We start from the raw sequence: 12,649 nt of genomic DNA, 5'->3' as shown, positions 1-12,649 counted from the left end.
CTTATGTTAAGTGATCTGATTTGTTACTGTCTTGAGCAGCTGTGCAAAGATGCCAAAATTCATTGGTTTAAAAAATATTCCTATTTCTGCATGTGTCCCTCTGTTATAATTGAGGTATGTTTGGAGTCCCTAGAATGGTGAACCAAGCAATGATGGTTTATATTACTCATCCCTAATAACCAACAAAGCCTACTTAATGAATAAGGTAAAAGAGAGCTTTTTCTTTGTGTCTGCTGCATCTTTCATTTGCACAGTATTTTTCCACTGAAGAAAAATACATGCTATAATTTAATGAGCATGAAGGAGTCTCTGCTCTATTTATATACAGTGCATATAAAAAAAAGGGAGAAAGAAAATGAAACCTGTGGGGAACTGGTTCACTTCAGCATGTACATGGTTGGGCTCTTGCCACTGTTGGCTTGTGCAGTTTATTTATGAAAATGGTGTTGCCAAGTGGCACACAGTTAAATGCACAAAGAAGTGAAGATCTTCACATTTAAGCGAAAGTTATTTTCTTCAAAAATAATGTTGGTACTATAACTTCTACATAAAAGACCAAGTTATTAAGAAAAATGTAAATTGTCAAAGAGAGCCCTTTCATTGTTGGAATTTCAGGCAGTATAAACATTGGTATTTAATTTTCAGAAAGGTTTTTCAGCCATAGTAGCTATACTGTAGCCAGTGAAGCATATTATTGCCCAGAGACTTTCCTCTTAGTGAAATCTTTCTATTGCACAAATGCTTAGATTTATGCATTTGATATAATTAAGTTGTTTGACTTGAGTGGATTTTCAAGTAAGGAAAAGGTGGAGGAAAAGGGTTTATGCCTTTTCTTTGGTTTACTTTAGCACTCAGTATAGTCTAGACAGAACAATTGTCTTTTCTACTTAGCAGGAAAACTTTTCTCTCAACAAGTTAATGAAATCTGCTTTGAGATGTTTCAAACTGTCTTTGCAGTTAGCAGTAAGTTATATAGCTCCCTCCCATAGGGAGACCAAAGTGTTCTCCATGAGTGGTCCTTAAAACCTGACAGGTCAGTCCTATTGTTTTGAGTCCCATATTTAGAATTAGGGTAGGAGGGAGGGAAAGGGTTGAGACAGGGAGTGATAACTAGGGTGATAACTAGGAAGTGGGAAGTGTGGGGAAGAAAATGCCTTTACTGGCTGGTGCTAAAAGGAATATGTAAATCTGAGGGAGTCGGTAAATGCCACTATCACCAAGCAAGGCAGGCAAGGACTATACTGTTTATTCCACTTCTGGTTGTAGTTTTGCTTTTCTTTGACTTTTTTTTTTTTGGTGGGATCTTAGTTCCTGACCATGGATTGAACCTGGGCCTCGACAATGAGAGCGTGGAGTCTTAACCACTGGATTGCCAGGGAATTCCTGCTTTTCTTTGACTTTTAACTCCAGTCATCCTTGATCTTTTGACTTGATTTCACAAGGATAAATGTGTTGAGAGATGAGTAGGTCCATGAAAAGAAACCACTTGATAAGTTGACCCTCATTTCCATTTTCTCAGCCTTTTGACTTGTCGGGGGTGGGGCGGGAGAGCCCTGATTTGTGAGTTTGTTGGTGATAAGCAACCAACAGTGCTTTAAACAGAGATGTGTTAGCTGGCATTTGTCAGGATGAAGCCCTCTTATTGGCACTATTTAAAAATACTAAATGTTTGGATGGCATTTAATTCACTCACTTCCAGTTGACTTGAAGTAAAACCTCTTTGGTTAGTATTACTTGGACACTTCTCACAAATGTCAACGAATGACATGCCTTATCCACAAATCAATGATTTTTTATGGTATTTTGGGGGCTTATTCTCATTTGCTAATGAAAATTTCCCTTCTTCTTGGAAGAAAGAGCTAATAAACAAGTGACTTTAAGAATACAAATGTGAGTTATTGGTGAGAGGCAAGAAGAAATTCTTTGAAGGAGAAAAGTGGGATAGTTATAGTTTCTTCAGAGTGGGTTGATTGGTTTAATTTGCAGCAGTTTACAAAGGCCCTTTTGTGATGACTAGCTCCCTTGATGCTGTTTCTTGGCAGTTGGCTACAACAGTGCCTGAGCCTACAAAGCTCCAGGAAAGGTGTAAAATGGAGTTTCAGTCCCTACTCTGGACTTGCTCCCAAGTTTTAATAGCGCCTATTCTGTGGACAGGCTACAACTGTTTGGGGTCATGGAATTACATGGTTGTAAGGCTAAGAATTAGGCCCCCAGAATGAGAGTTTATTTTGTAATCCCTACTAAGGATTTTCATGATTGACTTTACCAGCTTAATGGCAGTAATCTGCACTAACCAAAGATGTGTGATCAGAATTTTAGGGCTTTTTGACTACGTTTTGGTAACTGTCAGGAAGGAATGAGTTAGATCAATATGGTGATCCATCAAATGACAAGAAAATGGAAAAGGCTCCATGGGAAATGTTACATTAAACAAATCATTGATTTGTTAAAAAAAAATTGTGTGGGGGGGCCTATTTTTGTGTTAGGCACTGTGTGTACTAGATTTTTGGCTATGCAGAGATGAACAAAATAGACATGATCCTTATCTTCATGCAACTTAGAGCTGAGTGGGTTTATTTACTGTCATGATTTCTCAGTCTTCTGATCTTATGTGTACTTGTGACTTGGCAAGAGAAAGATTCAGGACAAGAGTTTCTTAAAATTTATTTGATCACAGAACTCACTTGGGATTGAAGACATTTTATAGTAATAGTGTTCCTCAGAACACACTTCAAGAAATATTTAATCACCTTAAATGCAAGACCAGTGATCTGGGAATATAATTTTCATGCATTCTACTTGATCACAGTAGTCTCTGTATTGAAAGGCAGATGACTTTAACAAATCCATTGTGTGTATGTGTGTCATTGTGAGTTCATGGTGTATGCTATTAGAAAATATTAAAATATTAGATCAAAGAAAACTGATAACCCTTAAATACTTTTTTTGGGAAAATGCTGAACATATGTAAGTAAATAAAACTGGTTATTAATTTGGGTGGGAGAGAAGAAATCCAAATCCTAATGACTCTTTGGATTTAACGTGGAATATATGTGGGGAAAAAAATCTGTTTAGACCATTTAACTAGATAGGCACAGGCAAAGCGGGAAGCCCATTTGGAGCTGGAGTCATGGAGCCTGAGCCAGTCCCAGCTCTGCCAAATCACTTAAACCCTCCATTGAGCATGTTTCTTTGTGTAAATAGGGTTAATAACCTCTTCCTACCCAGTTCTTAGAAGCCTCAAATGAAACATCTGTGAGTGAAATACGTGAGTACATTAAATGAGAGAGACAGTGTTTTGCCAGAAATCTAGGCCACCTGAGGGAGCATATCAAATAAAGTGTCAGGGGATGGGTTGCCTGAGGAAGCTGTATGTAAAAATGTTTACCTTACACTTTGGGCCGCGGTAGACTTGGGACACCAGTTCTTGACATTGATAGGAAGATGGGAGTGTTTTGGTTGGTGCTGCCTGTGTTGAGGTGTTCCCAGCCATACTAGTCTCTGTGAGCCAGTAATTTTAGCTTGGCCTCATGGAGCAAAGGCCTTTTTAAAAAGGCCATATCTGGCGGAAGCATGTAGCCCTTGCACCTTTTCCAAAGCTAGGCTGATAACTGGAATAAGATAAAGTCCTTTAATTTAAAATGATACATTAACACAAGTAAATAAAAAATTATTACTTTATGTATCTAACAGAATTTTCAAAAATCAGGTTTCCAAAAATGATTGTGTCACTTGTGCCTCATTTCTTATTTATTTATTTAAATTGTATTTTTGGCTGCGTTGGGTCTTCGTTGCTGCATGCAGGCTTTTCTTTAGTTGCGGTAAGCGGGGGCTACTCTTTGTTGTGGTGCACGGGCTTCTCATGCAGTGGTTTCTCTTGTTGTGGAGCACAGGCTCTAGGTGCGTGGGCTCAGTAGTTGCAGCATGTGGGCTCTAGGGTGCACGGGCTTCAGTAGTTGTGGCACGCAGGCTCAGTAGTTGTGGTTTGCAGGCTTAGTTGCTCCACGGCATGTGGGATCTTCCCGGACCAGGGCTCAAACCCGTGTCGCCTGCATTGGCAGGCGGATTCTCAACCACTGTGCCACCAGGGAAGTCTGTGCCTCATTTCTTAAGAAGAACTAAGGTTCTCTGTCACACTGCTTGCCATGTTGTTGTTTTGTTTGTTTGTGTTTTTTTAATTTGTTTTAAAGTACTACATGAGCATTATAATGCTGTTAAGCCAGCAGTGCTACAAAAGCTTGTCTTTACTGTTGCCTCGAAATCATTCTGCTCTCTGAATTGATTCTTTTTTCAAAGGTCATGTTTATCGAGGCATAACAGTAAAATTCACCCCTCTTTAAGTGTACACTTCTTTGAGTTTTGACGAGTGCATGTAATCATGAAACCACCACCACCACAATCAAGGTACGGAATAGTTTGATCACCCCCCAGATTTCCCTCCCGTTCCTTTATAGTCAGCCTCTCCCTCCACCCCCAACCTCTGGCAACCATTTTTTCCCTGTACTTTTGCCTTTCCCACAATGTCGAATAAATGGAATCATGTTCCTAATTAACTCTTAATGTGAAGAAAACCTGGCAAAATTCTAAAATTCGATTTTATTTCCAAAATGTCCAGATGTCATCACTTTCTTAGTGTCAGTTCCAGAGGAGTCATGTTTTTAGGAAGGAAAATGGTCATTTTGCTTGGCCATTGCCATCCAGTTTTTTCTTGCTACCTTAGGTTTAGGGCTGTATACACCCCGTGCACAGCCCATCTCCATTGCCCCAGGTACCTAGTACTAATTAGGTGGAGTAATCTCTAAGATGGGCATGCTCTGAGGGTATTTTAGATTTAGAGGTTATTCTGTATTGGGTCTGACCAGTAGTTCTAGCAGCTCAGAATTAAGTATTTTCTGAAACTTCCTATTAGTAGGGAAAATAACTTCTTAAAAAGTGCAGTAAATGCAAATTGCTTCCAATAAAATATTAGTTAGAATAGGCATATAAGTTTTTATTTGAATAGCCTGTGTGAGAACTGTCATTTTTGTACTTTTACAAAAAGCGTATTGTGGGAAATAGGAAGAAAACCACTGCTGCCTCACAGAATTCTGCTTCATAGGATACCTTCCCAGAAATGCACACAGCTGTCTGTCTGGGGATGTTTCTGATGCATAAATATTAGACGGAAGACATTAAAAATAATTGTATAGTGTCTAAGTACCGTTAATTAATGGTACTTTTTAACATTCCTGTGGCTGTATTTCTTTTTTTTTAATTGAAATATAGTTGATTTATACAATGTTGTGTTAGTTTCTGGTGTACAGCAAAGTGATTCAGTTACACATATATATATTCTTTTTCATTATAGGTTATTACAAGATATTGTATATAGTTCCTTGTGCTATACAGTAGGAACTTGTTGTTTTATCTATTTTATATATAGTAGTTTGTATCTGCTAATCCCAAACTCCTAATTTATCCCTCCCACCACGTTCCCCTTTGGTAAGCATAGGTTTGTTTTCTATGTCTGTGAGTCTGTTTCTATTTTATAAATAACTTCATTTGTATCATATTTTAGACTCCACATATAAGTGATATCATATGATACTTATTTTTCTTTCTCTGTCTGACTTCACTTAATACGATAATCTCTAGGTCCATCCATGTTGCTGCAAATGGCATTATTTCATTCTTTTTTATGGCTGAGTAGTATCCTGGGGTGTGTGTGTGTGTGTATGTGTGTGTGTGTGTGTGTGTGTGTGTGTGTGTGTGTGTGTGTGTGTATATATATTTATCCATTCATCTGTCTGTGGACATTTAGGTTGCTTCCAAGTCTTGTCTGTTGTAAATAGTGCTGCTATGAACATTGGGGTGCATGTGTCTTTTTGAGTTAGAGTTTTCTCCGGGTATATGCCCAGGAGTGGGATTGCTGGATCCTATGACAACTCTATATTTAGTTTTTTAAGGAACCTCCATACTGTTCTCCATAGTGGCTGCACCAATTTACATTCCTACCAACAGTGTAGGAGGGTTCCCTTTAATCCACACCCTCTCCAGTATTTATTGTTTGTGGACTTTTTAATGATGGCCATTCTGACTGGTGTGAGGTGATACCTCATTGTGGTTTTGATTTGCATTTCTCTGATAATTAGTGATATTGAGCATCTTTTCATGTGCCTGTTGGCTATCTGCATGTCTTCTTTGGAGAAATGTCTATTTAGGTCTTCTGCCCTTTTTTTTTTTTTTTGCGGTACGTGGGCCCCTCACTGCTGTGGCCTCTCCCGTTGCGGAGCACAGGCTCCAGACGTGCAGGCTCAGCGGCCATGGCCCACGGGCCCAGCTGCTCCACAGCATGTGGGATCCTCCTGGACCGGGGCACGAACCCATGTCCCCTGCATCGGCAGGCCGACCCTCAACCACTGCGCCACCAGGGAAGCCCCTCTGCCCATTTTTTGATTGGGTTGTTTGTTTTCCTGTGGCTGTATTTCATTATTCTCTCAATCTCATGTGAAGATACAAAAAAAAAGTGTCATATACTAACCAAAGAGAAACCTAAGGAAGGTAAACAGTGTAGTTATCTCTGTTTATTAGTCTCTAAATATTTTGAATTAGAGATTTCTATATTAAAAGTTATTTTATAGATTTGGTTTATTATCTTTGACATGTTAATACTGTTTTTTGATGAAAAGAAATGTGTCAAATGGTAAATAGAGGGGATCTTTTTGTTTGTCCTGATTGGTTTATTGAAATGTACAGAACTTTAAAAATTCGGGGGGGGGGTGCTTTCTTTTTTTAAGGCTATGAAAATGATTCTGTGGAAGATTTGAAGGAGATGACTTCAATTACCTCTCGGAAGAGAGGTAAAAGAAGGTACTTCTGGGAGTATAGTGAACAACTCACACCATCACAGCAAGAGAGGATGCTAAGGCCATCTGAATGGAACAGAGATACCTTGCCAAGTAACATGTATCAGAAAAATGGCTTACATCATGGTAAGAGGGGATTGTGATCATGTATGTTCCCTCCCTCCCTCCCTTCCTTTCTCTTGTTATTGAAATATAGGTGATGTGCAATATTATGTCAGTTTCAGGTGTATTACATTGTGATCTGACATTTGCAGGCACCATGATCACCATGATAAGTCTTGGTGTAACCATCAGTCCTGGATATTTCATGTCACTTTTAAATAGAGATAGTAAACCATAATGCTTAATCATTATACATTATATGTAGGTATTCAACCCTTCCTAGCAAATTGGAGAGTAGAACAATAGAGGTGCTGTATTTGCTGTGACTGCTCTTCATTCACAAATAGCTTTTATCAGTATTGAGAGCCATCACCTAAACAGGGAGGAAAGCTTGTGTAAAAATGATTTCTAGTCACTTCTTCTTCTATATATCCTACCCAGGAAATGACCCAAGAGCCTGCTGATTCCTGACCTGTCACAGTTGCCATAAGCAAGAAGGGTTGGGGAAGAAGAGAATGGGCTCTAGCATCTCTGTCTTTCATTTTTGTCCACTCTCCAGGCCTAAATATAAACAGGGAGATTGGAATCAAAACGGTGGTGGAGTGAAAAGAGGAGGGAAAGGAAAGAAAGGAAGAACAATTGCAGAGAAAAGGAATGGAGCAGGAAGAATTGAATAGTAAGAGTCAGGAGAGGCTTATAATCTTAGGTAGGCCAGATTTTGAACTGTGAGCCCAGGAGGATGTAATTGAGTAGAATTTCTTCTGCACAGATGTTTTTACCTTAATCCAAAGTCTGTACTGAGAAGGTGAGGGGCACTAGTAGGCTTGGAGCTCAGTAAACAGTTTAGTAGTTGCTCATGCTACAGATATAAGTTGCTAAGCATTTTTGACACCGAAGTTGTATCAGAAGTATATTTGTGCCTCATTTTCCCTTTCCACTGGCACCCAGGTCTGTACTCTATTATCTTTCAGTGAATAAAGGCCTAGTTTTTGACTTCAGATTAATTTTCTACCAGAAGTGAAAAGATGGGTCCAACAAATAGGTCCAGGTAGCATGTAGTGAGTACTAGGAAAGTTGTTCAGGGTATTGTAGTTCAGAGGACAGAGCCATTCCTCTTGCCTGCAGTGGTAGGGAAAGTCTTCTTGAGTCTTCTGTAATGTTATTTATCAAACTAACTGAAGACGTGGTTTCTGAAAAGGCAATCCTTATTTGTTGGACTTTTGGGTCCAACACAGGAATATATGTGTCTGACAGATTTTCAGTCATAGCAGCATAAATGTCTTGGTTTGGGTAAAATTTCCAAATTCGTTGCTGACCATATACTGTACCCTAGCCCTGATTTTTGTGTGCAGGTGAACTTGGACTCCAGTCCTGAGGTTTGAGATGCTTATTATTTCCATACAGATAATTAAGAATCCATCATACCAGGGCTAGAAACCTTAAGGTGGAGAAGGTTTGGGAAAAGCCTGGAGTTGTGCTCTATTACCCTCATTTCTTGCCATCACAAAGTGGGAAGGAGAGGAGGCCAGCCCTTCTAGCGTAGGTTGTTCACATGGTGAGACCTCTGAAAAAAGAAAAGGGGGGAGGGGAGAGATGGGTTTTTACATATGGCTATATAAAATGTATCTCTTGTTAGATAAAATGATCTCACTTAAACTTCTTTTAAACCATCTATAGGAAAATATGCAGTAAAGAAGTCACGGAGAACGGATGTGGAAGACCTGACTCCAAATCCTAAAAAACTGCTCCAGATAGGCAATGAACTCCGGAAACTGAATAAGGTGATTAGTGATCTGACTCCAGTCAGTGAGCTTCCCTTAACAGCCCGGCCAAGGTCAAGGAAGGAAAAAAATAAGCTGGCTTCCAGGTAAATGGTAATGTTTACTCATGTGATTGAAGTCTAGGAGGTGAGGTTAGACTTCAGTGAGCTTTCATAGAGGAGATGGCTCTCGGCCCTTTTTTCAGAAATATACTTTTATAAATACTACAATGAGAGTATTATAATTTTTCCTTTGAAAGTAAATGATGGTATTTATGCTTCATGGAAGAAGTTTTTAAAGGGGAGAGGTGAATGAACTCAAGTGCCTTATAGTATAAAAAGGAAAAATTTTATCATAGCTCTTTATTTTTTGTTTGTTTTGCAGTAAGTCACGTTTTTTTTATTGAGGTATAATTTACTTGATAAATGCTTCACTTTCAGTGTATCCTTCTGTGAGTTTTGACAAACATATTATGTAACCACAATTATGTAACCACAACCACAGTCAAGATATTGAACATTTTTATCACCTTAAAATATTTCCTTATGCCTCTTTGTAAAAGTGAACTCCCTCTCTCACCCCTAACTCCTCACAACCACCGATCTGTTTTCTGTTCCTACAGTTGCGCCTTTTCCAGAATATAGATAGAATCGTATTATATGCAGCCTTTTGAGTCTGGCTTTGATATCACACAGGACGAATTTGAGATTCATAATGTTGTTGTGTGGAGGAGTATTGATAGTAGTAGTCCTTTGAAGTGATACACTGCAGTGTATCTGTTCACCGGTTGAGGGATAGTTGAGTGGTTTCTAATTTTGTGCAGTTATGAATAAAGTCACCATAAACATTCATCTGCAGTTGTTTTTGTGAACATAAGTTTGCATTTCTCTTGGGTAAATTCCCAGGAGTGTGTGTTTAACTGTATAAGAAACTGCCAGAGTAGCTATTTCCAAGGTAATGAAGTAAATTAAAACAATATTTACTGTTTTCCGAAGTAGTTGTATGTACTGTTTTACATCCCCTCCAGCAACATACGAGGGTTACACTTATTCACATCTTCTACACCACTTGGTATTGTCAGTGTTTGTTTGTTTATTTTGGCATACTAACCATAGCTTTATTTTTGAATCTATGCTGAAACTTTAAAAAATCAGTTTGGATAAATGATGATATTGTATGTTTTGGGGTGATGATTGAGGCCCTCGATACAAACATCAGTAGGCAGCGATTTTTGGTTGCTATTAGAAAGTGTCTGACAGCAGCCAAAAGAAGTATATTCTCAATGTTCCTTTTAAAAAAAAAGTGAACTAATTGCTCCTTCCTTTCACAGGGCTTGTCGGTTAAAGAAAAAAGCACAGTATGAAGCTAATAAAGTGAAATTATGGGGCCTCAACACAGAATATGGTAAACCTACACTTTTAACAATTTGATTAACTTCCTTTTACCTTGCTGACCCCTCTCTTTTTCTTTGGTTTTGTTATTTGCTTTCCCTGTATTCTGCCCAGCTTTAGGCCAGCCTCTTTTTTGTTCATCCATTCAGTAAGCTATATACTCACTCTTACTCATTCACGTCCTTCTCTTAGTATGTCCGTCTGTGGCGTGCCAAGCCAAATCTCACCTCTGTCCTAAAGAGCTCACCTCTTGTGACCGTGGGTAATCTCTGACTTCCATTTTACAGTTGTGTGCTGGGTTAGCCAGTTTTATTAAGTAATGTATATTTTAACCTTTGAGTGGATAGTTTAGAAACATGTTTTACAAATGTGATTGTTCATTAGAATCATTTGTGTGTACATGTTAAACTGTAGATTTCTAGGCTTCTCCCCAGATACTCTGAACTGTAATCTATGCAAGTAGAACCCAGGAATCCATATTTTTAACATTACCCCAGATTACCCTTTTTTTAAAAAAATTTAATTCATTTATTTTTGGCTACGTTTTGGGTCTTCATTGCTGCGCATGGGCTTTCTCTAGTTGCAGCGAGTGGGGGCCACTCTTTGCTGCAGTGTGTGGGCTTCTCATTGCGGTGGCTTCTCTTGTTGCGGAGCACAGGCTCTAGGTACGTGGGCTTCAGTAGTTGTAGCATGCAGGCACAGTAGTTGTGGCTCGCGGGCTCTAGCGCTCAGGCTCAGTAGTTGTGACGCACGGGGTTAGATGCTCCGCGGCATGTGGGATCTTCCCAGACCAGGGCTCGAACCTGTGTCCCCTGCATTGGCAGGCAGCTTCTTAACCACTGTGCCACCAGGGAAGCCCCTACCCCAGATTACTCTTATGCAACCATCCTAGTACATATTTGGGAACTGTTGGTTTAGATAGATCAGTGCTTCCCAATCTTTCACATCATGGCACATGCAGAAAACTATCATCCCTAAGGCATCCTGGAGTATAACAGAGTAGGCTGCTTGCTGATGGGAGGAGGCCCTTTTGGGCTGAGATGATCATTATCTCATACACCTGGAACCCTTCTACAACGAACTAGTGGGTTGGAAAGCTCTGCTTTTGATCTTCTGTAATAAGAACCACCCCTTCTTTCCCCCTTGCTCTGTTACTCTTCCTTAAGCCTGGTAGCATAAGAGCTCATATGTTCCTTTGCCTCTAAAATTGTCCTCTTCACTGTGTTGCTCTTGGGCTAAATTGTATCTGAAAGTGGAACAGTGGCTAAATGATCGATTATTATTTGTTTCCAGAGGTTTTCTTAAGTCCAGCATGATGTCTGGCACATAAGTGCTCAATAAATGTTGTGGAGTTTTTTCTTAATCCTTTATCTTGGTTATCTTGTTTGCATTTGTGAGGACAGAAAGAGGATTTCCAACTGTGATGTTTACAACTTGTGAAAGGAACTGATGGTTTTATTTATTAATGACCAAACAGGAATTCTAATCAAAGTAAATGAATTAGGTAAAACAATAGTTGGTTTGTTGGAATGGAGATCTTCCCATTTTCCTGTTATTCGTTCTTGCTTATTGAAGCATTTTGACCTTGGGCTCTGTGAGTATATATATGATTGCAATGTCATGGACATTCATACTTCATTTTAGAACCCAGCTGAATCACACTGCAGGGAAATGTGGTGAGCTCCTGGGAGCCTTCTGGTCTCTTTTTCTCTGGACACATGTAGGCATATATCTGTGTGTTACTCAGTTAATAAATTTATCCATAATGATGTACATCTGTGTGGCCATATGTTTTTGCATTTGTATGTATGTACATGCATGCCCACGCACACATGCTTTCTGTCTGTGATGTAAATATATTCTGGGGTGTGGCACAATTGGGGAATTGGTAAGGGCCAGGAATATGTGTATTTCTGAATGTGTTGTTCTATCTCAAATTGAGTTTTTGATGGCCTTAAATGTTTCTTGTTTCCAAAGCTAGCTTAAAGCCTCTAGATATTTTCATGTAGGAAAGGCCTGTCTTTATTTTTTATTTATTTATTTAACATCTTTATTGGAGTATAATTGCTTCACAATGGTGTGTCAGTTTCTGCTTTACAACAAAGTGAATCAGCTATACACATACACACATCCCCATATCTCCTTCTCCCTCTTGCATCTCCCTCCCACCCTCCCCATCCCACTCCTCTAGGTGGTCACAAAGTACCTAGCTGATCTCCCTGAGCTATGTGGCTGCTACCCACTAGCTAGCTATTTTACATTTGAAGGCCTGTCTTTAAAAGGTAGCATTTTCTTCTCAATTAGTCAGCATGGAGGAAAAGGATCTTCTCATTCATTTATTTCTCTTCCACTTCTGTCTTACTAGCTTCTCTCCTCCAGTCTGGGGAAGAGCAGCTTCGACTGTTGGTTCAGAAGACATCTCAGAAGCAATGAGATACTCCTGTGTAGTTTGCCACATGTAGTCTGAAAGTTCTTCCCGGAGTTTCTGATACATCTCTCAAGGGAATGGTGCCCTTGATTCCTCTAAATATCTGGGAGTCACTCTGTTACT

General features: G+C 39.4%; 1 protein-coding gene across 2 annotated transcripts in view; it reads left to right on the top strand.

Annotated features, from left to right (window-relative positions):
- CREBRF (CREB3 regulatory factor) overlaps positions 1 to 12,649 on the top strand; it is a 64,836-nt gene that overhangs the window by 31,070 nt on the left and 21,117 nt on the right. For both annotated transcript variants that reach the window (XM_032625800.1, XM_032625799.1), the window contains exons 5-7: positions 6,777 to 6,971; positions 8,625 to 8,814; positions 10,038 to 10,111. In XM_032625800.1, the coding sequence (XP_032481691.1) occupies positions 6,777 to 6,971; positions 8,625 to 8,814; positions 10,038 to 10,111 (459 nt within the window). The remainder of the gene's footprint in view (positions 1 to 6,776; positions 6,972 to 8,624; positions 8,815 to 10,037; positions 10,112 to 12,649) is intronic.

Source organism: Phocoena sinus, chromosome 3 (assembly GCF_008692025.1).
Source record: "Phocoena sinus isolate mPhoSin1 chromosome 3, mPhoSin1.pri, whole genome shotgun sequence".
Classification (NCBI taxonomy): Eukaryota; Metazoa; Chordata; class Mammalia; order Artiodactyla; family Phocoenidae; genus Phocoena; species Phocoena sinus.
The sequence above is the reverse complement of the archived record's forward strand: the minus strand, read 5'-3'. Positions and strand labels throughout refer to the sequence as shown.